Raw genomic sequence first — 27,522 nt, forward strand, 5'->3', positions numbered from 1 at the left:
TTCATCCAAACAAATCTCCTCAATATCACGCCAATCTTCTCAAGATAACCTAATAAACACCACAACGACATCCTTCCCACTGACCAACCCTCAACTTTCGAGGCTGCAAGCCATACCACAACGTGTAGCGCTTGGCTTCCACCACTCCACCACTCAGCAACAAAAATAGCACCCTTGTCTCATTATTCTACATTTATTCATATGAAGGTAAATGAAAGAAAGATTACATCCAGATCTCTCGATTGGAAAGTGCAATCAAAAAAAAAAAATCTCAGCTCCCACCAACAAAAGATGGGACGAAAACCGCCGATGTACAGTCAGGCACACACACACACACACAACACACACAACACAACACATACTTGCATGCATGCAGCGGGCTGCTGACGAAAAGATGGGATGAGGTACGGAACGGGAATGGAATGTGCTGTGCGGCACAACGTTTTCTTGTCTGTCCCGTGTATTGAATGGTGGCTTGCGTAATGGTAGGGAGGAAGTGAATGAGAGAGTGTGTGCTTACGATAGATTGGAGATTGGAGAATGGAGATTGGGAACTTACAGTACTGTATTGTATTGTATCGTATCTTTTCTTGGGACGAAAAAGTGGCCTTTTTTTTTCCGGGGTAATACATCGATGGTGTGTGTGGCCAAGGATGAGCAGGCAATGCTATAGAAGTTCTTGGAATGAGGAGAATTAGGGGTTTGCAAACAAGCAGAGTTTTTTTTTTTTCTTTCCTTTTTCCTTTCTCTGGTTATGCGTCACAAACTTGTGTTCGTCGTCAAGATCTGGTTGGTGTACTGGTACAGTATTTTATTAAGAGGGATAGCATAGGATAGGATGGGATAGGGGTATATGCAGCCCAATGCGATGCGATGCGATGCGATGCATGCATCATCGAATCACGATCTCAGGAGGGAAAACTCCCGACGGAACGAGATATCGGACGAAAAATAAGGAAGGAGACGGAACATCTGTTCGGCATGTAATTTATGTGTATATGTGTGTTTGCCTCCCGAATTGATTGCGCGGTAGGTAGGTAATATGGGTGACTGCAGCGGGAATAGATTCCGGATGGGATGGGATGGGATGGGATGGGAGGGGTTTTGTGCAGATGAATAGGATATGCAGTATTAGATTAGTTTGGGGTCGATATGAACGATGATGATGAGGTGAGGTGAGATTTCCTCGTTGGAATCGCGTGGTGGGAATTTGATGGTTCCTTGCAGTGAAGGAGTGAGTGAGATAGGAACCGAGAGGTACGGCCGGTACATGTGGTAGTGCCTTGTTTAAAGTAGAGTTCTGATTCCCGAGATGCAGCTGAGGTACAAGCTTATTATGTATTGGTGCAGCTGGAGTGCCTCAACGGTTACCAACCAAGTGGTTTTGTGTTACAGTTGCTTTCACATGTATTATTTGTTTTGGCTTGATGTTTTGTTGAAGCTATCCGCTCAATAAGATCCCGCTGTCGATATTTCCTAAATATTCAACTCCAACCGATGCGTGCAGACAGACATCTCTTGGCATATCGCGTAGATTTGAGTTCACTAGTCGTGAGTTTAATGCATGTCGAATGATGTCCACCGGCTTCCTTTCCCCTTGGATAGGTACAGTATCCAGAATCCAAATTTGTCCCGGGCTTGCGCTCGATTGGTAAGGCTGCCGATTAGTGCTCATTTCGTTTGGCACGGCAATTCTTCCTGGGAGCAAATGAGGACAAGCGCCTGCGTGGCCCAGGCAATGGTCCGAGGGCCCCGTGAGAATCTAGAAGCCGCCGGTGGAGAGCCTCGTGTTCTGGACCAGCGACTATTTGTGCCTAACGCAAAAGGGTCGAAATCTCGTGCACTGGGAGTCTTTCATGCATTGTTCGGCTGCAGGCTAGGATCTATCTTACTTTGCTGAGGAAACACCCGAAAGTAAGGCAGTGGGACTGCTTTTCAGTGGATTGCAGTGGATTGCAGTGGCAGTTTGTTCCTGACTTGGCACTTGGCACTCACAGACCAGGGAAACTGCACCACGCTTGACTGGACTGATCTGGATTGGACCTGACCTGTGAGGAGTGGCGGAGTCCGGATGTCGGATGGTGGGCTCTAAATTGCTTCATTCACACTTTGCAAGACTGGTGATTGCTGTGACACAGTCTGTCTGCTCCGGTACGTGGGCCCGGGTCAAGCAAGCAAGCCAGCCAGCCAGCCAGCCAGATGAGGGGAAAGGCAGCCGTCCAAGTCATCTACTGTAAGTCATCTGCTGCTCCATCCGGGAGGCGAGGTCGAATTGATTGCCGTGCAGGAAGAAACAGATAAAGCAATTAAGTATGATCGTGGGCAGAAGTGAGCAATGGTGGGGTTCCGGCTGTATACAGTTACTCGTTACAAGCGGTTTGACGGTGGGCTACTTTGGCTGTTATCGACTTCCTGGTCGGGGCGTCGCGGCGTTCAATATTTCAATATTGGCTGCAGCTCGTGGCGCCCCATGGCGTCAAATGATACGTCCGCCGCCTATTGTGTGCTGCAGCCCCGGCCGTTTGGGGAGGCCTAAGTCAGATTTGGGTGCAGCAGTGAGGGAACGGAGAGCAGCCTGGTGAATGCGTGCAAGCAGTTAGTGCAGCAGTCGCTGCAAGTCGTTGTGAGAGGTGAGAGGTGAGAGCGTGGTGTGCCAGGGCACCAAAGAGAGATGGGACGAGATGGGACGAGATGGGATGAGATGGGATTAGACTCAGGACTAGGACAGAGGGTCGTAGCCGTGGTGGCCGACTCAATATTCTACAGTATTGACAAGGTCATGACAGCGCCACAACAGGCACCCCATCCCCCCAATTTACAGGGTACTTTAACTCGTAGGACAGGGTAGGCCGAACAAAAGGGTGCAGTCCCCCAAAGTAGTCGCATTCTGGTTGTCGAGTGAAGAGCGTGAATGCTGATGTGCCTTGCATTTTGCCTGTATCCTCCGACTATATACATAATCGAGTGAGGAGATCGACGGAATTCGACTGAACGGCCAGATCCTCAAATCCCACCCTCACGGACACCAACTACAGTCACTCGTTTTCCTGTGTTGTGTTTGGTCTCTGCTCTCCGCCTCCTCCAATACCTCCCTTCACGATCCTTTTTTCGGTGTGTTTGGGTGATACATATAATTTGACGTTCCCACGACAAACAGCTACCGGGCTGAGATCCTCAAGGGCAAGAGATCTACCTGCGACATCCTCCCAATACAGACCTTCTGCGGGAACGGCCTCCGAAGAAAAGGGATCATACGAAAACTGTGTACTCTTTCTTGTACTGAACGGATTCCCAGGACTTTGGTTGTTTGTTCTCGGAATTTGAGTATCCCATTTTGGAAAGTCGACATCTTTGGGACGACAACCTATTGTCGACTGCCGCTGCGAGTAATGCTGGAACCACGATTATAAAAACCCTCATAGACGTGGAGATATCTCATCATCGACTCTATGTCCATCATGGAAGAACAATGTCAACTGATCGATGTTTCCTGTTTCTCCAGCGACCCGAGGAGGGCTCCTTCGACACAACTCTCGTCGCACCATACTGGCACCCCTACCCACCGGCACGAACACGCATCTTGGCTTCGTCATTGTTCCATTCAAACACGGCAGCTCTTCCTGGTAATAATTCTGACATGTTTCCTGACCTTCTCGTCGGCAGCGATATATATTGAGGAGGAGATGGTTGAGCGGTCGCCCGACGACGTTACGGAACTCTTGGGATCGACATTCGCTCGTCTAGCTCGTTCAGGGACCATTTTGGTTGATCAGAGTCCGCCACCTGAACCAAAGAACTGGGAATTGGACACCGCCGACGATCTTCGCCGCCGCAACACCGAGAACTCTTCTTCATCATCGTCGTCGTCGTCGACTGGAAAAGGCACATCGACATCCACGCTGGCGCCTACTACTACGTCCAGCGGCATTGCCGTTGCGGCGACGGAGACGGCCACTTCTCTGCCAACCCCTTTCGATACCGGCTTCAATAATAATATTACCACCAACTGTCAATCTTTCATGACCTCTATGCTCTCGAACAGCACCTTCAAATCATGCCTGCCATTCTCTCTCCTCCTCCAAGTATGCCTCTATTCATAAGATAGTTATCAACACTTGCTGACTCTGAACAGAACTCCAACTCCTTCTTCCAAGCCTCGAAATCTCTCGTTCGAATCACTCAAACTCTCGACTACTCCTGCGCAGCAAATGTAACGACTTGCTCAGCAGTAATGGCTTCCTTTGCCAGCAACATCACCAGCACATCCGCCTGTTCGAGCGACCTCGCATCTCAGAATCCAACAATCCAACAAGCCCGTCTGGGACTCCTCGCATACCGACCTCTGTACTCTGCATCGTGCCTGCGCAACCCCTCGACGTCGGCATACTGTTTCGCAGACGCGATAACAAACAGCAGCAACCCGACCGACAGCTACATCTACTTCCTCCCACTAAACGTAAGCCTAGTTGGCGGAAGTCAACCGACGTGCGATAGTTGTCTCAAGAACACCATGTCCGTCTTCGAGGCCGCGAGCTCCGACCGTAGTAGCGCGCTAGCGAGCGACTACGTGAGTGCAGCGATGCAAGTGAACGTTAAATGCGGCCCGAATTTCGTGAACCAGAGTCTAGCCGCGGCCATCACGTCCGGCTCACCGTCGTCGTTACCGGGCCCGAGTGTCGGCTTGTTCGCGTTAGTGTTGTTGGTCGCGAGTTGGTTGCTTTGAATAAAGTATATATATGATGAGAGAGAATGGTTGCATCTTGGATGGAAAAGTACACATCGGATTGGTTGGTTGGTTGGCTGGCGTCTATACCCCACAGGGAAAGGAATAGGGATATGATATGATATATTCGGCGTTTACAACATCTCCCTGGATAAATGGGACGTTTTATATATCTTCCCACTCTCAACAACAAGGGAGTGGGAATCGATAAACTTGGGTTTTACTTATTTGGATTTTGGAAATTTTCGATTCTTGATATCTTCGATTCGAGAATATGGTTCTTTGGTAGTGCTTAATTTCTTGTATATATTTTTATGGATGAGGGAGAGGGAGGGGGTGATGAAATGTATAGAATGATGAGTTGGATTCTTACAACACGGAATTTTGGCTATTGTTGTTTCGGTGTGACTGGTGACTTCGGCCAAGTGGCTTTGGATTCTCTCGATCTTTAGTTAACGCCAAAAACTGTTTTCTAATAACTCCGACTTTCATTCAAATGCATAGATCCTGCCAGTCAATCACCTACCGCATCTGGTCAATCTGTTGGTCAATCACATCGTTGGCCGATCTCCCGCTCGGGAGGGAACTAGCGAGCCAGGTGCCACGAGGTGCCATGCGGTTTTGATGTTGATCGTTATTTGGTCTTTGCATAGATGCCGCTTCTTGGGATTTGTCAGAAAATCATTTTGTGGAGTGGGTTGGTTGTGTGTATAAAAGGTTTGGTTTTTCTTTTCCGTGTTGTTGGATATTGAAGTTCTTATGTGTTGGTGTATTGGTGTGTTGGTTCACGATACTCACTTCACGATACTCACTTCACAATCCCCACCTTCCCCACACCACTTCCCATCTCAATCCTCAACCTCCTATCGAATCCTCACCATATATACATCCCATCAACCCTCCATTCCTCTCTCCTTCTCACGCACACTCTCTACCATCCTCCTCCTCCTCCTCAACAATGTCCCCCAACCCCACCCTAACACAGGCATACAACCACCGCGCCCCAACCTACGACACAGCAACACCCTTCCACGCCCGCCTCGCGCACGAGTATATATCCTACGCCGCGCCTCAAGAAGGTGAGTCGCTGCTCGATCTCGTGTGTGGGACGGGGTTGGTTGTTTTTGGGGTTTTGCCGTTTCTGGGAGTTACGGGGAAGGGGAGGGAAATGGGGAAATGGGGGGGGGGAAAGGCGGAGGGAAATGGGGAGGGAAATGGGGAGGGAAAGGGGAAGGGTTGTCGGTGTTGATTGTTCGGCGGGGATGTTGGGTGTTGCGAGGGAGAAGGCGAGGGTGGAAGGGGTAGGGGTGGATGGGGAGGAGGTGGTGAGGTTTTTGGAGGGGGATGTGGGGGCGTTGGAGGGGTTGGAGGGGTTGGAATTAGGGAATGGAGAAGGGGAGGAAGAGGAAGAGGAAGAGGAAAAGTTTGATGTCATTACCATTTGTTCAGCGTTAGTCTTGTTGGATAGGCCGGGGGAAGCGATGAAAGGGTGGGTGGAGAGGTGGTTGAAGAGGGGTGGGAGGTTGGTTTGTGATGTTCCTTGTCCGAGGGCTATGCTGGGTATCAAGACCTTAGCGAGAGTCGGGAAAATGGTAGGAGTAGAAACGTTAGGGGACTGGGAGTGGGTGGAGGGTGCTGAGAGTTTGAGAAAGATGATGGAGGGTGCGGGACTAGATGCTAGGGTAATTGAGACGGAGGCGTGGGAGGAGGTTCCGAGTAGAACGAAGTTTTTGGGAAGAATGGGGGAGGAGGGAGTTTGGGGTGTGGAGGAGGGAGGGGATGTTTTTGATGACTTGACGAGGGGGAGGGAGAAGTGGAGGGAGAGGAGGGAGGAGGCGAGAGGGTTGTTTGAGGTGGAGTGGAGGGGAATGGGTGGAGAGGATGGGCTTGTGAGGGAGGTTAATGGGTTATTTGTTGGGATTGGGGTTAAGAGATGATTTGAAGGCTGATGAAGGAGAATATTCCTGGTCTGGGTTGGTCATTATGCACAATGGGTAGTCTCATTAGTGTTGGGCAAGTGAATGTTGGATTCACGAAAAGAATTAGTAAGTGCTTGAGAGATATGCATATCCACCGCCCCACATTCTATACCTGCAATTCCTTTACAATTTTACGTCTAGTCGTTTTTCGTATTTGCATTTGCACCCTTCATGTTATTTCCGCTGCTGTGTTCAGGGCCACTACGCGGTCAGTTCAAGTTCACGTGATTGCAGATATGCTCCTTCCTTCAGTTGTAATAGCCGTGTCTTCATTAAATAATGCGTCTCGTCTAGCGCACTTCCATTCAGTCATCATGCGAATTCCTCTCTTTGCTGGGAGTAACCACTCCATCACCATTCAAACGGGCATGCAAAAGAATGTGCCGTTCACCTCCATCCCGACCCAAATACCAATACCTGGAGAAAGACCGATCAAACACTTCGAGCCCTCCCTCGATTATACTCTGCTGCTTCCACTTGGCTTGTAGACTTGCCAAGCGCTTGAACTACCCATGCCTGCATCCTCGCAAGTTTCGTCTTCCAGATCGTCAACAACTCCATGTCATCGAAGAATATCTCAACGTTCTCAACTTTGTACGACCTGGGTGCTTCTATGCCGGTGATCTCAGCCTCGGAATACCAGAATACGGTTAGCGACGTGGTGTTTGCGCCTGAAGGTCTTTGAGTTACCAGCAATATATCATGAGAAGGAATGAGTGTTTGGTCCCAGTTTCTGTTTGTTCGTGAAAGCACGATTTTCTTCTTCGAGGCGTTCACTCTTCTCTTTCTGGGTCGAATGTTGTTGAGTGAGACCACGAGCGTGCCTTGTAGTTGTTGGTTTCTCGTACGTTTGGTGTTACTCTTTAGGAGAAGAGGTGATCCAATGCCCTCTAACGGAGAGACGCGTGATGCTGAGTCCAGTAACATAGGCTCTTGGCATTCTAAAAAGAGTTTCTCAACGTTACCGTAGAACTCTGCAAGTTCTGTTTCGATAGCACGGGGGAGGTGTCGCTTGGCCAACATGACTACTTCCTCGTTTTTCCGAGCCAACCCTTTGACGCTAACAATACCGTCGCCGCTTGTGGCGATCTCGAGATCGAAGTCGGGGACTCGAGCGTAGTCCAGTGTTCTGGTGAGTTCATATTTGCTACATGGATCAGGAAACGCCAACTGAGAAGTCTATACTTGCAACATACGTATGATAGCTGATCTTGTCATACAACTCCTTTTGCCCTGTTGCCGCTTCCGAGACGAGTTTCGCAGCGTTCAAAATGCATGTCTCTGCGCTGTGTATCATGAAATCGAATGATCTCTCTTCAGCTCCAGTGGCCAATTCCTCGTCCGAACAATCTCCAAGGTCAACCATGGACCATGAGGTTTGGTCCATACCAGATTGGTGCTGAATGGCCTGGCAGAACGAACCGAATACCTGAAGGTTCCTGATGCAATTTTTGAGACTGACAATTGCACTCGTGGCAAGGAAGTCTTTGGAATCTTGGAACGAATTTGACTTTCGACCAGACCCGTGAATCGTTTGATACATGGCCAATGACATCCGACTTAGACACCGCATGCGCCACGCAAAATAGTCAGATCTCCATTGAAGTTTTACCGTCTGAAAGGCTCGTTGTCGTAGAATATAGGCCAAGTCCGAAGCATGGCATGCCACAATCTTGAAATGGAGCTCGAGCTCTTGCCATGGGGACAGTCCAAGTCCAAACCATGAGCCAACTGGCTCGTTATTCAATGCCCTTCGCTCGCCATCGATCAGTGCTAAGGCTATGTTGTCGTCTACCAAAGAAAGCGATGTCTCTGATCGTGGAGGAGCTTCCTTAGACATATCCATGAAGTACCTAAGATTTGGACGTTCGGGTTGATCGCTAATAAACCGCTCCTCAGCGCGCAACTTTGTTTGCGCGAGCTATGTTTGTTGTAGAAGTCATCACTCAGGCTAGCAGGAGGCCTCCCAAACCACGTGAAGGGATCCTTTCAAGCTGAGCCTTCAGGAAACACGATCATGATAGGCTGGTGAGTATGTGAGGCTGTCGATCACTCGGTGACCCAAAGGGTAAGATGACTAATCGGGAGGCCTCCCGAAATTCCTTCGAAAGAAGCTTCTGCACCCAACAAGTCCACGCTCATCAAAAACCCAGCATTGGAGTTCATCTACCTTGAACCCCTTCGGGGTACTCCCCTCAGCACTTTCGATCCGGCCCTGAGTGGCTTTTAGCCTTCACATCTTCGACTCCCGCCGTTCTACGGTCGGGTTGCAGAGCCCGGCCCTTGCGACATATCCCAGAACCGTGATCATGAATTGGTAGTTTGCAATGACGACCTTGAATGCTTGTTCGATTTCGATGCTTTTTACGCTTCTTTTGATGATGATATACCCCTCGATGTTTCGCTTGCCGATATTCAATTGTTTGATGATCTACCCTTTCACAACTCATTACTTGGACTCGAACCTTCTTCACCTTTCTGGCAAGAGCTAGACCAAAGCTGGGATTTAAGCAGTGGTCAACCCACAGCGTCGCCGCTTCTAAGCAATACCTTCAATTTTCTGGACACATTGGATCGAACCACGTTGTTACCGGAGCTTGAGTTGCCAGTTTCTCAGGATTGGCTCATGTCCGAGCCAAGAGATGAGAATCCTAAAGGCACCTCTGTTCTCTTACTCCAAGATGCCCGGCCTGAATCGGAAAAGTCTTTGCACACAGCACCTGAGAAGTCATATCTGTCTACTCCATCTACGATTTCTGTTACGTCCCCTTCAGGCTCAGACATCGATTTAGTGGAGTCAACCGCGAGCGAGATCGAAATGGCAAGTCCCGTCACCACATCCCCAATGGTCGCAGCAAGAAGCCTCCAGGCAAACCCGAGGAAAAGAATGCAAGGATATGATGACTATCAAAGCGAGCTGGTCAGGCAGTCAAGGTCATCATTCCCGAACAACAATTTACCTTGTCTTTGGGAACAATGTGGGATTGTTTTTAGCAGTTCAACGGAACGGAGGTAAGTTACCATTCATTGTTTGATACCACTTTTCTAGGCACCAAACTGAGAAATTGTTCAGGAACCACGTTCGATCGCACACAATCAATGCAGTGGATTGTAGATGGCCCGGGTGTGCAAGATCCTTTGAAGGTAGAGCAAGTCTCAAGTCAGTGCCATCTCTTCTAGTCGCAAGATTTCAATACTCACTCTTGTTAGTAAACACCTAGATACGCACATAAAGCCGCACGCTTGCCCCAACCCAACTTGTCAACATACAGCTGCTACTCCAAGAGATCTTGAACGCCATATGGATACACATCAGAGACTCCTGGGGTACTATTGTCCCATTGACAGCTGTAGAGCCAGCCGAAGTTCTAGCAAGCCAGCCTTCTCAAGGCTCGACAATGCGGCAAGACATATCAAGAGGATACATCCCGGCTCATCTGCAATTCCGAGACCCAAGTTAGGAGCGGTTCACAACATCAAACTATAAATATCGAAGAACGAAACATCATTATCACCATCATCACTCATCACCATTAGCAAAAAGCAAAGCATTTCGATCAAACTTCAAGATCGATCATTGGGTCAATGGTCAAGCTAGCACTCCCGATATTGATGATTAGCATCATCGCTGTCATTAACTGATATAGGTCTGTGTCTGAGCTTGACTTGGCCATTTAACTGCCGGAGGATAGGTATTAGAACACATATGTGGCATCGTTCTAAAGGTATGACGCAGCCCCAGCTCTCGCCCGGGATGTCGAGAAGCGTTCTCTTTGGTCTTGCATCATTCAAGCCATATAGTAAACAAATCTGAAGGCGTAGGACCTGCGGCAACGCTGTATCTGGATGGTACACATTATGCCACTCATTATGACTCGAGGTTCCAGCTGGGAACGGAACGGAATATATGCACAACACGGTCCATAGATTCATGTCGCATGATTTCTTGCATTTGATTTTGGTTTAACGATTGTTTACTTCTGCTGCTTTGCTTACATGATTGTCTTTACTCGTTTGTCTCGGTGCTTGAGGAGTTTGTTGGCGATTCACTTTTGCGAATGAGGTTTGGGTCGTCGTTGCTATTTGACGTTTTTTGTACTTGACGTATGGGCTGCAACACCCTATCTCTGCTCCTTTATTTGAAGTATATACTCCCGAATGCTTCGTCGTCTTCTTACTCTTTCCTCGCACTATAACGCCTCGACAGCTCAATATATAACTTTCGGTCTGTGCCATTCTTCTTCAGTTTCTTGATATTCATTTTATCCTGCTTAATTATCCGTGACCAATGCTAACAACCACTTACCTCACTCTTAAATTAAGTCTAGTAACGCTTCTGAAATCTTAAGATGAGACAACTTGGACTCTAATATTGGCACGTGACCTCTTTTCAAGACCAGCTCCAGCTACCACTGGTTTCAAAATCAGCAAGGAATTTCACTCTATTTTAGGCGTGAAGCAAAGAAGGCCGCATCCTAGAGAAGGGACTGAGCTTGTGTCGTCTTGACAAAGCCCTTCCATGTTGAGACCCACGATGTCAGCCACGCAGAAGTTCTTTGTGATATGATGTGGCTGTATATATCAGCTCTGTAAAGCTCAGATGAGATTGCACCAGAGGTCTTGCTGTCCGCTTTTTGCACCATGGCTTCCTCCGACCGCTCAGAGATATTTCTCCTCCGCCTTGCCTCTCGAGATAACGACGGTTTCGAAGACCTCTTCAGATCTCTGATGACCCATGCGGTAGTAAAATCCGCGAAAACACGTCCAGGTGCCATCCGATATCTCGATACGAACACCCCCAAGGTTATCATAGTCACCGACCATGCCTTGACAAACGAATCGAACAGAGCTGTCCTCGAAAAGCTAAAGTCTTACATCCGAAACGGTGGCCGCGCAATATTTGGATTTGATTTCTGTCATTATCTCGTTAATCGTGGCGGTCGAGGAACATTTGGGTTTGAATTTCATAATCACCCCGCCGCCAGTCCTTCCACCTCGTTCTTCAAGGAAGAATTTGGAGTGCCATGGCGACTCTGTGGTCCTGGATCCGAGGTCTTTACTTTAGGCTCTGGATCGAATCTTCTTACAGGCACGTCAGTATCCCCGTTTCCAGAGCAGAGTCACATGGTGGCAGTTGCTGTCATGGGTACTGGGCCTGGGGAAGAGATCTATAGCTTCGAACCAGCGAATAACTTGCAACCACCGGGCGACTTACGACCAGTGGCAATTGCGATAACGCCTGTTGGCAGTGGATATCTCATGTACTTTGGGAATATAAGAGCCGCTGTGGCGAGGCTGGATATTCGGATTCTCGTGGCTCTCTGCGGCATCTGATCGGGCTGGTACTATGTATTTGCATGCGTGTTTGAGTGGACTTGGGACGTTGGTGTCATTGAGAGTTTATTTGCGTTGCTCGTGGAGCAAGCAAGCTAAAATACACTTACTGTCTGAGATATGATTTGAATCAACAAATCATTTAAAAATTTGTATAGGTTAATCTGACTGTTCGCTTTAGAAAAGGAGGGTGGGGCGTGGTTCATGTCGTTGTATGGAGTTTCTATTAGCCTAAAAGAATTACCTCGGCCGACTATGAACAGAATCAATGTGTTTTAGCCCTGCAGAAACTATATCAATTTCCAATCCAATTAATGAATGCAGAAATCTTAATGCTTAACTCGCATTCTGATAGCCCTGCATTGTCAAGCCTTTTTTTTTTTAGGATTGACTTGCCTAATAAATGAAATGATCCTGGCACTTCACGAATTATGTGGACGTTAAGGTAATCGAGGCGGTATACTTAGAACTAAGGTTTAGTGGAGAGGCATATGCTTATATAGGAGCCTAGAATTCAAAGCACACGCACTGATCCCTTAGTTGTGCTTTTGTATGGCACCCTTGTTCCTGACTGCAGAGTCAATCTCTTGCATATGGCCGAATTTCTCGATGATTGAAATTCTCAGCCACTTTGCAAATCCTCTGCCAGAGAGAGGAGGTCTGGGCGGTAGCCAGCAAAGCGGGGAAGGGTATTTTTTGTGGCCCTAAGACGACGAGTGCAGACAGTCGAGCCAATTAGCGAGCTTACCGAGCGTAACGAGACAAGCGAGACCAGACGACAAGGGGGAGAACAACTCCTGAGTATGCAAAGACATTATTAAGCTTCACGATAAGGTTGAGTTTGTAAGGATTGAGCTTGCACCTCATGACTTTGACAGAATGCCATAGAACTGCGAGCGGTATTGACCTCATATATAAATATCACCCCCTGTGCCTTACTTGAAAAATAACTCTAGGCTTCTTCAATCTGTATCCATCTTACGATACTATATTTCTAAAAGCCTTCAATCCAATCCAAGCCCTGGTTACTTTCACAATGTCTCACCCACGCCGCGCGGTTATCGCAATCACCTCCGCCACTGCCCCCCTTCACAATGGCAACCCAACAGGTCTCTTTATCTCCGAAGCCCTTCATCCTTTCCAAGTTTTCACCGCCGCTGGATTTGAAGTGGACCTCGTGTCTGAGACAGGTAAATATGTACCAGATTGGTTGAGTCAGCAACCAGACTTTCTCGCTGGTGAGGACAAGAAGCAGTGGGAGGATGTAAGCGGGGCATTTCGACAGAAACTCGACAACATGCCCAATGTCAAAAGCATTGATGGGAAGAAGGTAACTAACTGAATCGAAGCAGAAAAGCAGTAACGTAGCTAACGTATGATCAATTTAGTACGGCATCTTCTTCGCTAGTGCGGGACATGCCGCTCTCATTGACTTTCCCCACGCGAAGGGTCTGCAGAAGATTGCTACAGATGTTTGGGTAGAAGGCGGTGTCTTGTCTGCTGTGTATGTTCCCCCTTTCCCTTCTGTATATCCTGAGCCATTTGAACAACTCAGCTGATGCGGATGATGTAGCTGCCATGGCGCAGCAATCTTCCCCGGCGTCATTGATCCTGACACAGGCAAGTCTGTAATTCAAGGTAAGACTATCACAGGCTTCACTACCCAAGGAGAATATGATATGCATATCATGGAACCTATCCAAAGCTGGGGAGAGCCTCTTATTGATGAATGGGCGGAGAAGTTGGGTGCAAAGTGTACGTATCTCCTGGAATTGGTAAGTACAGGAAATTTAGCTGTTAACGCTTTGGATCTTATAGATGTTCGATCTGCTGGCGTCTGGGACGACTTCCATGTCACCGACGGGAGAATTGTGACAGGCATGAACCCACAGAGTGCAAAGAGCACTGCAAAGGTTGCGCTTGAAATATTCGAGAAGCTGTAAGTGTGGCAACAAGAGAGACGGCAAAAAAGTAGGCGGCATAGAGCTAGTCAGTTAGTGATAATATGACCAGATTCATTGATAGTTTACTCCGAATTTTCTAAGCAAGCAAATTATTCGTTAAAAATTATTAATATTTATTAAATGTTTTTAATATTTTTATTATAAAGAATTTCTAAAATTTCTAAAATAAATAAATTTAAAATTTTTAATATATATTTTTTTATTTTACAAAATACGTAAATAATTTCAACGACTTTTAATGCACGTTATTAAATATTTTTGTAATTTATAATTAAATATCGTCGTGCGTGTGTTTTATGTATTTTCAGGATCATATGAGGATCTCTAAGCTCGCAATGCAGATGAAGGACAATTAATTCAGACTCGAGCTCAGCTCGCTCACGATTCACGAGTTACAACGAATAATATTAGACTTTCGTCTTCCATATTAAATTACGAAGATGAAAAAAGTGCACGAGTGCGAGGCAATGCGCAGCAAGGCAGTATTTCTCAATCCCTTCGCTGATATGCTGGACGACGTGTACAAAATGCAAGGCTGCATTTCGCCCTCTAGAACGGGCTCTCCAACGGCTTTTCTGGCTTTCTCAGAGAAAAATGAATCGCTCTCTGGTCATAATCAAAGTAGCCATCGGGCACGAAACTCATATCAAAAAAATATGAACAATCCAACTTCTCAACATGTGGAAGGATACCCGAAGCTGGCATCTCATATGGCCCAATACTCCGACAACGCCGTATTCCGACGCTTTGGTGGTCTTTGCACGTGAAATCTACTTTACCTCCAAGCAGAATTGGTGCATCTCGAACAAAAGCTTCATCGTCTTGAAGCTACTGATAGTACATCCTCCGAGGGACATCGAGCTAGATATTCCAAGGATTGGTATTGGCTTGATAATCCTTCCGATGGAGACGCGGGTGAACAGTTGAAGACTGTACTCTCTATTCGCAGTAAATTGAAGGAATACTGTAAGAGTTTTACGAGGCTTCTTGATGACTACTGCTGACTTCGAAGGTAGACGAGGCAGTTCTGCAGCAATCGGCTATAAGTCGACTAGCGAACCCAGAGAAGCATGATCTTAGAGCATTACAAGATTGGCTCGAAAGAGAAGCATTTGGAAACCTCGCCTTGATCGGAGCAGATCGAGAGACGTGGGGTAGAACTGATCAACCATTCGACTCTCACGATTTGTTTACTTTGAATTCCGGTGGATGCGAAGATAAGTTTTCCAGATGGTTCAGTCGGAAATTCATTGCTTGGTTTCACTACACTTTTCGACATCGCCGTTCTAAATCCGGTGGTGATCTTGAGTCCGGCATCAACTACTATTCGAGCAACGTCGCAGCGAAGTATACATCGTTTGTCACGAACGTCGTTGCATCCTTACTTCCTATCTTGGCGACGGTCGTACTTTACTTTGCGTCTTCGATGAAGCTTCGTCTCGGTCTTACGGTTCTTTTCACTCTGATGTTTACCTCTTGTGTTTCTGTATTCACTTCATCTAAGAGGGGAGAGATTTTTATGGCAACTTCAACGTAGGTAATCTCTAATCTCATGTTATGTTATGTGAGACTGACTTGCTCACAACAAAGATTCGCCGCTGTCCAAGTTGTTTTCATTTCTGCTAGTAATGGATGGAGCAATACAGCCTAGCTAAATCTCATCGAGTCCTCCATAAGGAAATGGAAGGAAGAACGGAGCCAAAACACCGGTGATGGAATATTGAAAGCAGAGTATATGGGAAAAATTTCATTATGAAACGATATTCCTCGTGATATGCTTCTCCATCTTGTTCAAATGAGGTTGGTGGAGTATTGGTACTGCCATGCATCTGAACATCAATTTAGTGTATGGAACCCTCCTTTTTTGATTAGGACAAGAACCTACCTCCAATAAGCCTGGCTCGATAGTAGGATTGTTGACTTTCGTCCCATTCCCAATTGGACCAGCTTGAAGCCGACTGTTTTGCCATCTCATTTGCAGCTATATCTGCTTCATTTGTTGCTACTTCTTGGTCATGTTCTCTTCGTCGCTCAGCTGCTTCGGCTTTCTCATCTAAGAAACTTTGTTAAAACTTGGCGTAGGTGCTGTAATTCATGGTTTCATACCTTTCGTCTTTTTCGGAAGCATAGTACGTCCTCCAAAGCCCATGAACTTCAAGATGGACTCCTTTCTAATTGTCTCAGCGCCGAGGATGTCCTGCTAAGGCAGATCATTGTCTTCGATTATATTGAAAGTCGTCTCGAAGATCTTGCGGAAGCCGCGTCCCTTCCAGCGAAGTATAATCGTACCCATCGAAACAAGGGTCTCGCCGTTGAGGCAGATGCAAATGGGCTGTGCAGACTTAATGATATTCTCGGTCTTGTGCATATCATCAATGACTTGATATGATATGAGATTGTGAGCTTCGCATCCTGTGTCGAGGATCATCTTGGCATCCGTTGTCTCTGTTTTGGAACAAAAGATCTTGATCGTTTTGAGGAATGGATTGCTTGCTTCCTGAAACTATAGTTAGCTAATATATCTTCTGGACTGTAGCACATTGCATGCTGATACCTTTCCTTTGGCGACCCTTTTGATCATTTTCCGAAGAATGATGGCACGCCTGAAGACCTTATTCGAGGCAGCCGAGAAATGATTGATTTGTGACTTGGGAGCGCCCGGCATTTTTTTCTCGCGTTAGGATTGGTCAATGACTGTAGGAATCAACATGGGTTTCCAGTACCACATTTGGCCCTGAAGACTTAAGTCTGGGCGAACTGATATAATCCATGACCAGTAAAGATAGCTGAGCTGGTGGGCTATGTCTGTTCAAGGATTAGCCCCATTAATATCTTTGAACTGACCATTCAGAAAGTCCCTTTTCACGAATCGGTCTCGATGTGGCACTTGAAGCACTCGGAAGGATAAAGGTACACCAAATTGGATAGTGCTACGATAATATTTTCGCAACTTCCAATCGGAAAGCGGGCTGCATGGGTGCTGCAGCCTCACATTTCGGGCGTTGCGGCTTAGCACATGCACACACCTGCACACACCGCACGTCAGCACCTCAGACTAGAATCAGAGCCATATTCAAAACCGACACAGTATGAAATCAGTCTGTCTACCACTGATTGTATCACACTTTGTAGTTCCTTTCGTTACTTTGACTATCTGAGACTTGCATTTGGAGCTCACGGCCTCGATCGTGACTTCCCCATCAAAGACGATGCCGCCAGCGATTACGAAACCTCCATCCGTGGGAGAATGGAACAAGCACAAATCAACAATACAGCGTTTTCGCCATCAGGGGATGAAGCTCGAAGATATCATGAAACATATGGACTCCAAGTACAAGTTCATCGCATCGTAAGCGTCTCTCCTCCTTCGCTAGAGCTATTACCCTAACCAACTTCCTAGAAAAAACCAATACCAGAGGAAATTCAAAGAGCCTCAATGGAACTTCAGCAAGAATGTTTCCAAGGAGGGCTGGGAATATATCCTATGCAAAGTCGCAAAACGCCAAGGCCTGGGAAAGCCGACATTAGTCACTCTGTTTGGCCAAGAGGTACCAGACAGCAAAATCAAGAAGGCTAGATATCAATTCCCGATGCTCGAGTTGAACAGAACCGAGAACCTTTCGCCTGCCCCGCCAACACCCAACGGCATCTCTGTTCACACTCCTCTCTATAGCCGACCGGCTAATACAAGGAGATCACTCACCCAGGTACCCAGAATCGCCTCTTCCTCAAAGGCCAGGCCCACAAATGACTCGCGTGAGGATGGTGACGATGTTGTCATTATGTTTGTGGTCTCAAATGATCCTTACAAGGAGACTCAATGCAATAGTAAGAGCTTGATCGAAGCCAAAGACTAATCACGCTGATTCTGCTTCAGACGCAGCGTACCATGGACAGCAGAAGCAGATCCCATATCTTCAATTTCTAGACCTCTTCCATCTAATAGACTTGGGTAAGTACTTCATACGTCATCAGAATATTCGCCAGTTGAATGAGCTTAACCATGTTTTGCAGCCAGTGAGCAAACTCTCTTCCAACCGGAGATCTTTGATGCTGAGCCGTCCAATCATTGGGACCCTTTCATGTAGCTTGACGATCTTGATACAGTGGGTGATCTCATGAGCTTATCTAGGGAAGAGACGCTATCTGAATCTTCCTTGGAACTTTCGAACCAAAGGCGCAATCCTACGATCATCCGTTCTTTCGCACCACTTCTCTTCAGCAACGTTATTGCTTCTCTAACCAGCGACACTTTAGATGAGTTGGAGGCTATTCAGTACTTCTTGCCCAAGATGCTGGCCAATATGCCAGAAAGAGAATCAGGCGACAAAGACATCACTTTAGATACCTTGCTTGGACCTCCTCAGCTTTCTGCTGGCATTCGCCTAGTCGAAATCATCATATACCTCTGTTCCAACAGTCTACTTACGTCTGATGTCCTGAGATATAATCAAGCTATGCACTGGGTTGCGGACCATGTTCCAATGCAAAGTATGAGAAATCTCCAAAATCAATCGCCTACACTTCAAGCATTCCGGTTTCAATTGCTCCGTTTTGGATTGCGAACCGGGCGAGAGAGCCTGGTGGCAGACCTTCTACGTACAGACAATGGTTTACAAGAGTTTGTGTTACGCTCGACATCCCTACTATCAGACACTATCAGGGATAATAATGTTGAGATGACGAAATTACTCTTGAAATCTGGGCTTGATATCTTCACAACTAAGCAATTGGAAAGGGTCAAAGCAGGACTGCTTCGAGATTGCCAATCAATTACCATGGCAAATTTACTTTCTAAAGAAGTGGCTGTCACTGTTTCTCAAGATGCCAGGGTCAAGAATATTGGTGACTCGGCCCTACTATCAGCTATTCAGAGGAGAGACACTGAAATGGTACAATTCTTGATCGAAGCTGGTGCGAACGTCAACGTTTTCGTAGACGGGAACTGGGGAGACTTTAGTGGGTTGGTAGATGATATATGGGGGAGAGTCTTGATTGATGAACGCTGGGGTAAGGTGACTGTACTGAGCCTCGCGGTGTCTGGTGGCCAGACAGAGATTTTGCGGCTCATCTTGGAAGGTAACGCAGATGTTCATGTTCAGACAGTGTGTCCCGATGAGGTTTTCCAATCCGACCTTACCATCGAGGAGCTTAGTAACTTCTCTACGATGTCGTTCATAGGGACGGCACTCCAGGCAGCTGCAGCACGAGGCCGCACTGATATTGTGCAGCTGTTGTTTGAGAAAGGGTCAAACATCAACGAGCCACTACAAGGTCAAAGTGCCATGACAGCGCTTCAAGCTGCGGTCCACTTCGGACACGTCAATACTGCAAAGTTTCTTCTTGAACATGGAGCAGATGTAAACGCCTCGGCGACAAACTATGAGGCTTCTCGAACAGCTTTGTTGACTGCGACGATAAATAAGAATCTTGTCATGGTCAAGCTTCTGCTTGATTTCGGCGCAGAATTGGAACCCTTAGCTTGGAGGCCTGACGCAGTAGCTCTAATGGCCGTGATCGAAGCAGCAAGAGCACAAGGAAGCGACTCAAATGTTCTTCAGGTTGTCCAATCTGGACATGCAGAGCTTGAAAATGAGGCTGCTTGTTCAAGAACTCAATTATGCCATGCTATTCAGAGAGGCAATATAGAAGCAGTGCATAATCTAGTAAATTCAGGAGCATGTATTGATGCCAAAGTAGTTGACGAGGCTTGCTGGTTCAAGCTACCGAGGGACGACGACTTAGTGGAAGACAAATTTGATGAATGGTGGGATCGACCTCGGAGATTGGGACAGGTACGATCATCTTCCGAACGGGCTACGATGTTGCACATGTCAATCACCTCAAACCCACCAGTCGACTCATTGGTAGTGATCTATCTCTTCGAAAAGATGATTGCCGCGAGAGCATACCGCATGGAAGAGCATCTGGAACCACTTCTCCATACCGCCGTCAGGTGGAGACGTTTTGACATAATAGACTTTTTACTCACCGGCACCGATATTGACACCCCAGCACATTTGTGCAAGAATTCGAGATTCAAAGTTACTGTATTAAATCTAGCAGCAAGATCCAACGATGTTGAGATGGCGACCATGCTTCTGGAAAGAGGTGCAAATGTCAACTCTATTGCCCCAGGTGATGTTGAGTTTCCGCTTGAGGCTGCTCTGAGGCAGAGTCACTTACCCACCGCGAGTCAGAATTTCAAAGTTGCCAAACTTCTCTTGAGCCGCGGTGCAGCCGTGGATATAGCAGTCAATAAACCGAAGGACACACCACTGCAAATTGCTGCTAGTGACGGTAACTTGGAGATTATCCGCATACTTCTGGAACGAGGAGCACCAGTGAACCAATACTGGAAATGCAACATAACGCCTCTCATGGCTGCCACGCTTGGAGAGCATTTAGAAGCAGTAAAACTCTTACTAGATAATGGAGCTGATGCAGACCCACACATATATGACTATGGGTTCTACTCAGACCAAGGATCAGCTCTTCAATACGCTGCAAGGGGCGGAAGTTTTGCAATCGCTCAACTTCTGCTTGAAAAGGGGGCTAATATCAATGCTGTTGGACCGGAAAGCACAGTCTTTGGCAGAACTCCTCTTGAGACAGCTGCTATATACGGCGCCTTAGATATAGTGCAGCTATTTCTTAACGCTGGGGCTGACAGCCATCTTCCAACAAAGAGACGTTACGCCTCTGCTCTTCGAATTGCCAAGGAAGACTACTTTGAGCCGAATTTTGGCATTGTAAAGTTGCTTCAGGAATATCGGCAGGAGGCTTTGGATGAATGGAATTCTGCTAGGATATTGGAGCTAGAGTCGTGAATTACTTGAGGAACTGCTTTCATGCATTTCAAATACATTAGAAACAAGACAATGGCTGGACGACGGAATTTTTCTGGAGAATTGTCGGTCTCACCTCAACGAGTTGCTGGCCACTAACTCTGGTTAGTTGTGTAACGTGGCACGACATAGTGTTTCAGATACCCCGAGTTTCGTGTTCTTTTCATTCTGTTCTGTATTCGAATCTTATTCCATCTGCCATGTCCTTCACCCATCTAAAAGTTCCACTACCGCTATCATGGCACCTGCAGCGGGTATTGTAGTCCGGCTGAAGATTTTGGACCTTGGCTCCTCGAGCTCTCCAGAACCTTTTACCTGCGCGGGATGGCATTGCAAAAGTCAATTTATGATTGCCACAGCGGAGGAGCGAAAGCCATAGGTGTAGCTCAGACAAAATGGTGAATGTTGGCTTCCTAGGATGTATTAGCGATATGGTTCCATGTTAGTATTCAGTGCGCTGTGAGCACTATCTAGGTGGATGGACTGGGCCTGGCCATGCACCCTCAGCCCTGCCTAATAAACGACAGCGGCACAGCCTTTTCGTTCCAGGCCCATCCCGTACGCCTCAGAAGCTGCCCTGCAGCTCTCCAATGACATTCAGAAGCATCTCAGCCTCCCTCGCGCAGTCTGCCTCTAAAGCTGCCTTGCCAAACTGAGACGAGTGAAGACTTGCACGATGTCCAACTGCTCGGTTTCTACCTCACCATCTGAACCCCTGAGCCTGTCAGAAACATTAGATCAGTTTAGAACAAAATAGACTAACAAATCGAAGACTTGGGATCTTGATGCGTGCTGCTTTCGATATTCCCTGATGCAGTTTGATGTCGAGGCAGTGAGGCGAAACTGATTCCTCGATCAATTATCGCTAACCGAGAGTCGAGGACATTCGCTATTCATCCGTGGAGTCTAAATAATCATCACGACTCTAGAATACAAATTTCAGCAAACAGACGTGCCCCCGAAGCTGAGAACTATCTACCACAAGTATGTCTGTTTCCTTGGTGTGAATACTCGCGCTCGTGGTACTCCGGCAGTGGTAAAGTGACACAGTAGCGGGGTATCGGGGTAAAAATACAGTATCAGACTTCATAAGAATGCACAAGCCAAGAAATCAACTCAGACATGAATCGCTCTCTTGAGGGGATGATAAGCTATAAAGCCAACGGGAAAAGCAATATGCCAAACCAGCAGATTTCAAATGCCGAACCCAGAGTCAACTCCACCGCAAAAAATCTCCAACAACCAAAAAACAAACATCTTCCCGTATCGGGTCTTCATCCTGATATCTATCATTCCTGATCATGACTCAGCCTGCATAATGAACGAGATCTAACTTGCTGTTGGCTAATGCATATACAAGTCGGCCCTCTCGCCTCGAATAGTCACCAGTGGATGTGAACAAGATGGGTATGTATTATCTCAGTGTTCAGACACTCTAAGCAAAAAGCTTTTTTGTGCTTATCTTTAAGCGGAAAAAAGAGTCGGCTTCGTATTCGAAAACTCGATCTCACTCGCAAATATTGAACGATTATTATATATGATACATTAATTCAATCTACTTTGGGGATATAAGCGCCGCTGTGGTGAGGTTGGATAATCGGGTTCTTCTGGCTCTCTGCGACGTGTGACCGGGCTGGCACTCTGTATTTGCATGCGTGTTTGAATGGACTTAAGATTTGGGGTGTCATTGGAGGTTCGTTTGCCTTGCTCTTGAAGAAGACAATCTTCGCGTTCTTGGGAGCGAAATCGAAACTACGTCACTAGGACTTGGACCCAAGCGGAAGTTGGACTAACTCAAAAGCTCGTGAGCAAGGGTGAATCTGGAAGATAAGTCTCTTTTCTGCTCATGAGCAGTTTATGTAACATGATTTCTCGAATCCTCGAATCTTTCACCCGGTGAAGAGGAAAGTCTATGCTAAAATTAAATGATCGAAGTGCTTCTACGGTTAGCTTCACCTTCGACCAAGCTCGCTTACATTCGCTATACCGCCCATCATAGCTATAAATTTAAATAAGCAAATATTTGGCACGGTACTTCGGTGCTGAGTAGTTGCCCCCTGGAATGAACACGTCCAGTAAAATTTCGGCTGCGGGGACCCCTGGGCCCTGGGATTTATCTCAGGATGCCGGGGCAAATCTCTTGCAAAATTTTCTAATAGTATGCTTCCGATTTTTCTTTTAAGTCCATCTTTCAGAAATGACTTTTACTCTTCCGTTATTGAGTTTTTGAAATTGCTCTGTTTGCGTCTACTTCTAAGCGAAGGGGAGCCGAGCCGAATTCGCCCGAAGACTCCACTTCACTCGCAATTATCAGACGGTTGCTACATATTCGTTTTGTTTACGATACATTCGTTCAAATTGGTTAAACTCTCAAGATTTTCAAGCCTCTCTGCATCGTTCCCAACAACCGAAGCAGTCTCGATGCGAGGCGATCCGTATTGGCGTCAAATCACCTTCCTGGATTTGTGACTGGAACGAATGCGACAAGTCCTGCAGAAATGCAACGCCTATCGCGGAAACATGCAGGCAGGGTAATTTGTTTTGCATTGCATGCATGTACTACCTCGATAAGAGAACATCGCACGATCGAAAGACTATATTTCCACACTTCCCTCTCACTTCGTTCGTCTTCAATTCCAACATCTGCTTCAAAGTTGCAAGATGGGATTGGTACTATTCACTTCGCTTGGTCTACTTGCATACACGCTTTACGGGATTGTTCACCGCTTGTACCTTAGCCCGATTGCGCACATCCCAGGCCCAAAACTTGCAGCCCTCACGAGATTGTGAGTAGGCTACCGTATTTCGATGTGCAAACAGTACTAATTCAGGCAGGTATGAAGCATACTACGATCTCTACCTCGGCGGAAAATATACCTTCAAGATAATCGAATTGCACGAACAATACGGACCCATAATCCGCATCTCACCCTGGGAAATCCATATTTCCGACCCAGATTTCTACCATACCTTGTATGCCTCTTCAGCCTCTGGACATCGAAGAGATAAGTATGAGTGGTTCTCGAAGTCTTTTGGTCTGGATTACAGTGTGTTTGGAACTGCAGGTCATGATTTGCATAAGATGAGGAGAGCGGCGTTAAGCCCGTACTTTAGCATGGCGAGTGTGAGGAGACTGCAGCCTGTGATTCAAGAGAGGGTCGATTTGCTTCTCGAAAGGTTGAAAGGGTTTCGAGGAACAGGAGAGGTGTTGATGGCTAGCTGGGCTTTCTCGGCTTTGACAAATGGTGAGCTGAAATTATATGGGAAAAGCAGTTCTTCAAATCATATGCTAACTTGGCAGATGTCGTCATGATGTATTGTTTCGGAAGACGTGATAAACGATTAGGTGAGTAGAGCGCCTTGATTCCACAAACCTATTCTGACGCTATGAATCTCAGAGGCCGAAGATTTTGACCCCTCATATCGAGATGCATCATTTTTCGGTTCCACCGCAGGAAGTTTCCTTAAACACGCACCTTGGGTCAACGACCTGATGAAATCACTTCCAAACAGCATTGCGGAACTCTTGCATCCAGCAATGGCATCATTCGTAGCCCAGAAACGAGTATGCCGACCTGCCTCCTCTACCAAGCACTCTAACTTTATATACAGGCAGTCCTCGCACAGATTCAAGCTATCCAGGCCGGTGTTAACAATGCACACGAAGACCATTCCCACCCAACAATCTTCCACTCCATCCTCTCCAGCAAACTTCCCGAGCACGAGAAGCGAGACATCCGATTATCGGACGACGCACACGTCCTAACCATGGCTGGAACACTGACCACAGCCTGGGTCTTCGAAGTCGTGATGTTCTGGCTTATTCGTCAACCCGAGACTCTTCGTAAATTGAAGGACGAGCTCACGACAGCAATTCCGGACATATCGATGATAGGAACCATCCCTCTTCCTGTTCTAGAACAGCTTCCATATCTCAATGCTGTAATGAAAGAAGGTTTCCGCCTCACCTATGGTGTGTCCTGTCGCCTTGCACGCTTAGATCCGGACAACGAGATCGTGTTCATGGATGGGGACAAGAAATATGTTATCCCGCCGAATACTCCTATTGGTATGACCGGTGTTCAGATCCACCACAATCAGTCCATCTTCCCCAACTCAAGACTGTTCTCTCCTGAGCGTTGGCTTGATGGGAAGAACAAAGCGATCGACAAATATATGGTGAGTTTTACAGCGGGAAGTAGGCAGTGTATGGGCATAAATCTTGCTCATGCTGAGTTGTATCTGGGACTGAGCGCAATCTGGAGACAGTGGGGTAGTAAGGAATGCAGAGGCAAAGATGATGTTGGTGTGTTCGAGCTGTGGGAGACGGGTCTTCGAGATGTTGAGATTGAGAGTGATGCGTTCTTGCCTATCCAGCAACCAGGGACCAAAGGGATCAGGGTCAAGGCTTTCATGTGAAGCCATGATGTGAAATTAGGAAGCCAAGCATGAAGAACGAGGCACGCAGTGAATATCAGCCAGTGACAAATCCCGAGATGAGTTCGAAAAATTTAAAAACTGCATTCTTGCAAGTGACTATCTACATCTGAACGATGAAGATTCTGGAGAAAGAAACAACACCAATTGGTAGTTTTGCGTTTTCTTCTCCTTTGATAAATACCTCATCAACCATCCCCTTCAATCGCCGTTCTTAGTACTCCAACACGAAGATGCTCAATCTGATCTTACAGCTATGCCAAATGTGCATGAACAACAGCTTCCAAGACCGCCCTCCTCTCTTGCTCCTCCGTTGTGCCGAGATCACTACTGTCAATCGCCAAGATCATCATTACCTTGAACATCAGACAGGCATCACAAAAATACTCCTCCGGTACACCCAAGATTACAGGCCCCTCCATGGTCTCAAAGCCATCAGCGCATAGCTGTACAATGTCAACAAGAGGAACCTTAACGACGGGCTCCGATCCGAAGGGACTGCCGAAAGGTGATTGGGGATCAGTGCCAATCGAAGAACCGACTAAGATGACTACTCGTTCCTCCTCCACCTTGGGATCAGGAGAGCCTGTGCAAAGGATGTTGTTGAGCAGGCGCGGGACCCAGCGCTCCTCAATGCGCTGAAGTGGGGGGCAAACATCGCATGTCTGTTGTCCGACCTTGCCAACTGCTTGGTAGGCGTAGCTATAAGTCTTGATGACTGACGAGCAATCGGAGGTGCGGTTCAGAGATTTGAGGTCTCGAGTATCGAGGACGGAGATGCTAAATTCTTTGAGGTCCACTCGCTTTGTGTCGACGGAGACGAATACGACGTCTTCGCAGTCGAGGGAGAATGTGAGAGATGATAGAGTTGAGGGAGTTGTTGGATCACAACCAATTGGTAAGCTAAGGCAACGACGGACTGTCTCGAGGGAACAGTTGCGTGGCCCTCCTTGACGAGTTTTCTCGGGCATTGGATCGATAGTTGGTTCGGAAAACTCAAACATGAGAGCAACTATTCGCTCAAAGCGACAAGGAGCTATTGTGAGAGTACTTGAAGTCATATTGGTATCGGACTTAAATTTTGTCGAACCTCGAGAAAGCCTTTGGGTGAAAGTGTTGTGTGAAGGGGATGGAAGAATGACGACACTGTGAACGCCCTTGACGATTTTTATAAACCGTGATTCAGATCTGAACTGGTAAAATTCTTCGTGCAAGTCTTGCGTACAGTCCATTTTCGAATCGATGGCGCAAATGAGGTTCTGCGCTAAGACTTATAAGATCGAGGCACCGGGTCGGGTCGTGCCGCCGCTACTCACCACGAAGATAGTTGGGAGACTTTATGATGGACTATGCTTTGTTATTGAATTCTCGGTCATGATTGAGTTCTTTAACTCAAGCTCAAGTCGTCCAGGAAGTCAGAAGTAGAGATTCGAAGAACAATGATTCCTTGCGTCCCTGACTGAAGCTCAAATCTGATCGAGGAAAACTTGAAGCGGAATGAGAGGAAACGCCGGGGACCGGCTTTGGAATGACCATGGAGGAGCGAGATATGCCCAGTAGTACCAAAGAGAGCGCGACATGGAAATGGAGCTTGCCGTTCGTTTCTGTATTTCAATCACGTGGCTTGGACCGCACGGCATTGTTTCCATTCCAGGTTGTTCTGATCTCTGGCATCACTTTGTTGCACATCGCATCTGACGTTCCATCAACCAGTTTCCAGGATCTAGTTTCTCCACCAATCTCGGAGACTTTGCACTAAGTTTCGACGGTCAAGTTTCAGCCTCTGATTCAGCTCGGCTATGTGGCGTTTTGGGCGGCGAATGAGACGCTGACACCACGACGAAGGACAAAAAGAAAAAGTGTTGAATTGCTTTTTTAGCAGTATGAGATTTGGGAGAGAGAGTACTTCAAGGAATAACAGAGCATGAACGAGGAGGAACGAGATGTATCCGAAGTAAAAATTGGCAATGGTAGAAAATATTTGACAGACAAAGATATGTGGCATCACCAGACCTGATAACTTGATCGAGTGCTTCAAGCACTACTTCCTGACTTTCTGGATCAGGTCAAACGATGTATCAAGTACGCAGTGCTATGCTCACTCGGTGCTCGCGCAAATGAAATCGACTGCCTCCCGCATGATAAACCCATCGGATCTCCTTCTATACTCTGGCTTCCTTGGTGTGTTTTCTCCTTCGACCTACGGTATGCGAGCTTGTAACTCTTATTGAACCTTC

General features: G+C 47.0%; 11 protein-coding genes across 11 annotated transcripts; 8 read left to right on the top strand and 3 right to left on the bottom strand.

The window, feature by feature from the left end:
• Positions 1-3,683: 3,683 nt before the first annotated feature.
• Positions 3,684-4,723, top strand: LY89DRAFT_694815 (uncharacterized protein; the record flags this gene model as incomplete). Its single annotated transcript, XM_018216729.1, has 2 exons — positions 3,684-4,082; positions 4,133-4,723. The coding sequence occupies 2 exons, from the start codon at positions 3,684-3,686 to the stop codon at positions 4,721-4,723; spliced, it is 990 nt and encodes a 329-aa protein (XP_018075595.1).
• Positions 4,724-5,985: 1,262 nt separating this feature from the next.
• On the top strand, positions 5,986-6,660 carry LY89DRAFT_778835 (uncharacterized protein; the record flags this gene model as incomplete). The annotated part of the gene is made up of 1 exon (XM_018222246.1): positions 5,986-6,660. One exon carries the CDS (start codon positions 5,986-5,988, stop codon positions 6,658-6,660), a length of 675 nt encoding a protein of 224 aa, XP_018075596.1.
• Positions 6,661-7,681: 1,021 nt separating this feature from the next.
• LY89DRAFT_430856 (uncharacterized protein) lies at positions 7,682-8,938 on the bottom strand. Its single transcript, XM_018207468.1, has one exon. It carries the CDS (start codon positions 8,546-8,548, stop codon positions 7,859-7,861), a length of 690 nt encoding a protein of 229 aa, XP_018075597.1. The 5' UTR covers positions 8,549-8,938; the 3' UTR covers positions 7,682-7,858.
• On the top strand, positions 8,939-10,389 carry LY89DRAFT_430873 (uncharacterized protein). The gene is made up of 3 exons (XM_018207471.1): positions 8,939-9,714; positions 9,776-9,862; positions 9,913-10,389. The coding sequence occupies exons 1-3, from the start codon at positions 9,329-9,331 to the stop codon at positions 10,187-10,189; spliced, it is 750 nt and encodes a 249-aa protein (XP_018075598.1). The 5' UTR covers positions 8,939-9,328; the 3' UTR covers positions 10,190-10,389.
• A 600-nt stretch (positions 10,390-10,989) lies between these two features.
• Positions 10,990-12,350, top strand: LY89DRAFT_430859 (uncharacterized protein). Its single transcript, XM_018207469.1, has one exon. The coding sequence runs from the start codon at positions 11,344-11,346 to the stop codon at positions 12,034-12,036; it is 693 nt and encodes a 230-aa protein (XP_018075599.1). The 5' UTR covers positions 10,990-11,343; the 3' UTR covers positions 12,037-12,350.
• A 565-nt stretch (positions 12,351-12,915) lies between these two features.
• On the top strand, positions 12,916-14,049 carry LY89DRAFT_609778 (class I glutamine amidotransferase-like protein). Its single transcript, XM_018210531.1, has 4 exons — positions 12,916-13,366; positions 13,425-13,540; positions 13,610-13,791; positions 13,855-14,049. Exons 1-4 carry the CDS (start codon positions 13,073-13,075, stop codon positions 13,977-13,979), a joined length of 717 nt encoding a protein of 238 aa, XP_018075600.1. The 5' UTR covers positions 12,916-13,072; the 3' UTR covers positions 13,980-14,049.
• Positions 14,050-14,770: 721 nt separating this feature from the next.
• LY89DRAFT_561961 (uncharacterized protein) lies at positions 14,771-15,480 on the top strand (the record flags this gene model as incomplete). Its single annotated transcript, XM_018208469.1, has 2 exons — positions 14,771-14,915; positions 15,017-15,480. Coding segments are annotated over 2 exons (609 nt in total), but the record flags the coding sequence as incomplete, so codon positions are not given.
• Positions 15,481-15,791: 311 nt separating this feature from the next.
• Positions 15,792-16,665, bottom strand: LY89DRAFT_730035 (uncharacterized protein; the record flags this gene model as incomplete). Its single annotated transcript, XM_018219430.1, has 5 exons — positions 15,792-15,829; positions 15,886-16,053; positions 16,107-16,171; positions 16,343-16,497; positions 16,555-16,665. 5 exons carry the CDS (start codon positions 16,663-16,665, stop codon positions 15,792-15,794), a joined length of 537 nt encoding a protein of 178 aa, XP_018075602.1.
• A 2,113-nt stretch (positions 16,666-18,778) lies between these two features.
• On the top strand, positions 18,779-19,471 carry LY89DRAFT_577871 (ankyrin; the record flags this gene model as incomplete). The annotated part of the gene is made up of 2 exons (XM_018208918.1): positions 18,779-18,928; positions 19,148-19,471. Coding segments are annotated over 2 exons (474 nt in total), but the record flags the coding sequence as incomplete, so codon positions are not given.
• A 3,745-nt stretch (positions 19,472-23,216) lies between these two features.
• LY89DRAFT_639213 (cytochrome P450) lies at positions 23,217-25,414 on the top strand. Its single transcript, XM_018211606.1, has 5 exons — positions 23,217-23,634; positions 23,684-24,093; positions 24,150-24,194; positions 24,247-24,413; positions 24,461-25,414. The coding sequence occupies exons 1-5, from the start codon at positions 23,510-23,512 to the stop codon at positions 25,265-25,267; spliced, it is 1,554 nt and encodes a 517-aa protein (XP_018075604.1). The 5' UTR covers positions 23,217-23,509; the 3' UTR covers positions 25,268-25,414.
• Positions 25,415-25,453: 39 nt separating this feature from the next.
• LY89DRAFT_681832 (uncharacterized protein) lies at positions 25,454-26,883 on the bottom strand. The gene has a single exon (XM_018214380.1). It carries the CDS (start codon positions 26,515-26,517, stop codon positions 25,540-25,542), a length of 978 nt encoding a protein of 325 aa, XP_018075605.1. The 5' UTR covers positions 26,518-26,883; the 3' UTR covers positions 25,454-25,539.
• Between the last annotated feature and the right edge of the window lie 639 nt (positions 26,884-27,522).

The sequence above is a fragment of the Mollisia scopiformis genome (genome assembly GCF_001500285.1).
Source record: "Mollisia scopiformis unplaced genomic scaffold LY89scaffold_5, whole genome shotgun sequence".
NCBI classification, from domain to species: domain Eukaryota; kingdom Fungi; phylum Ascomycota; class Leotiomycetes; order Helotiales; family Mollisiaceae; genus Mollisia; species Mollisia scopiformis.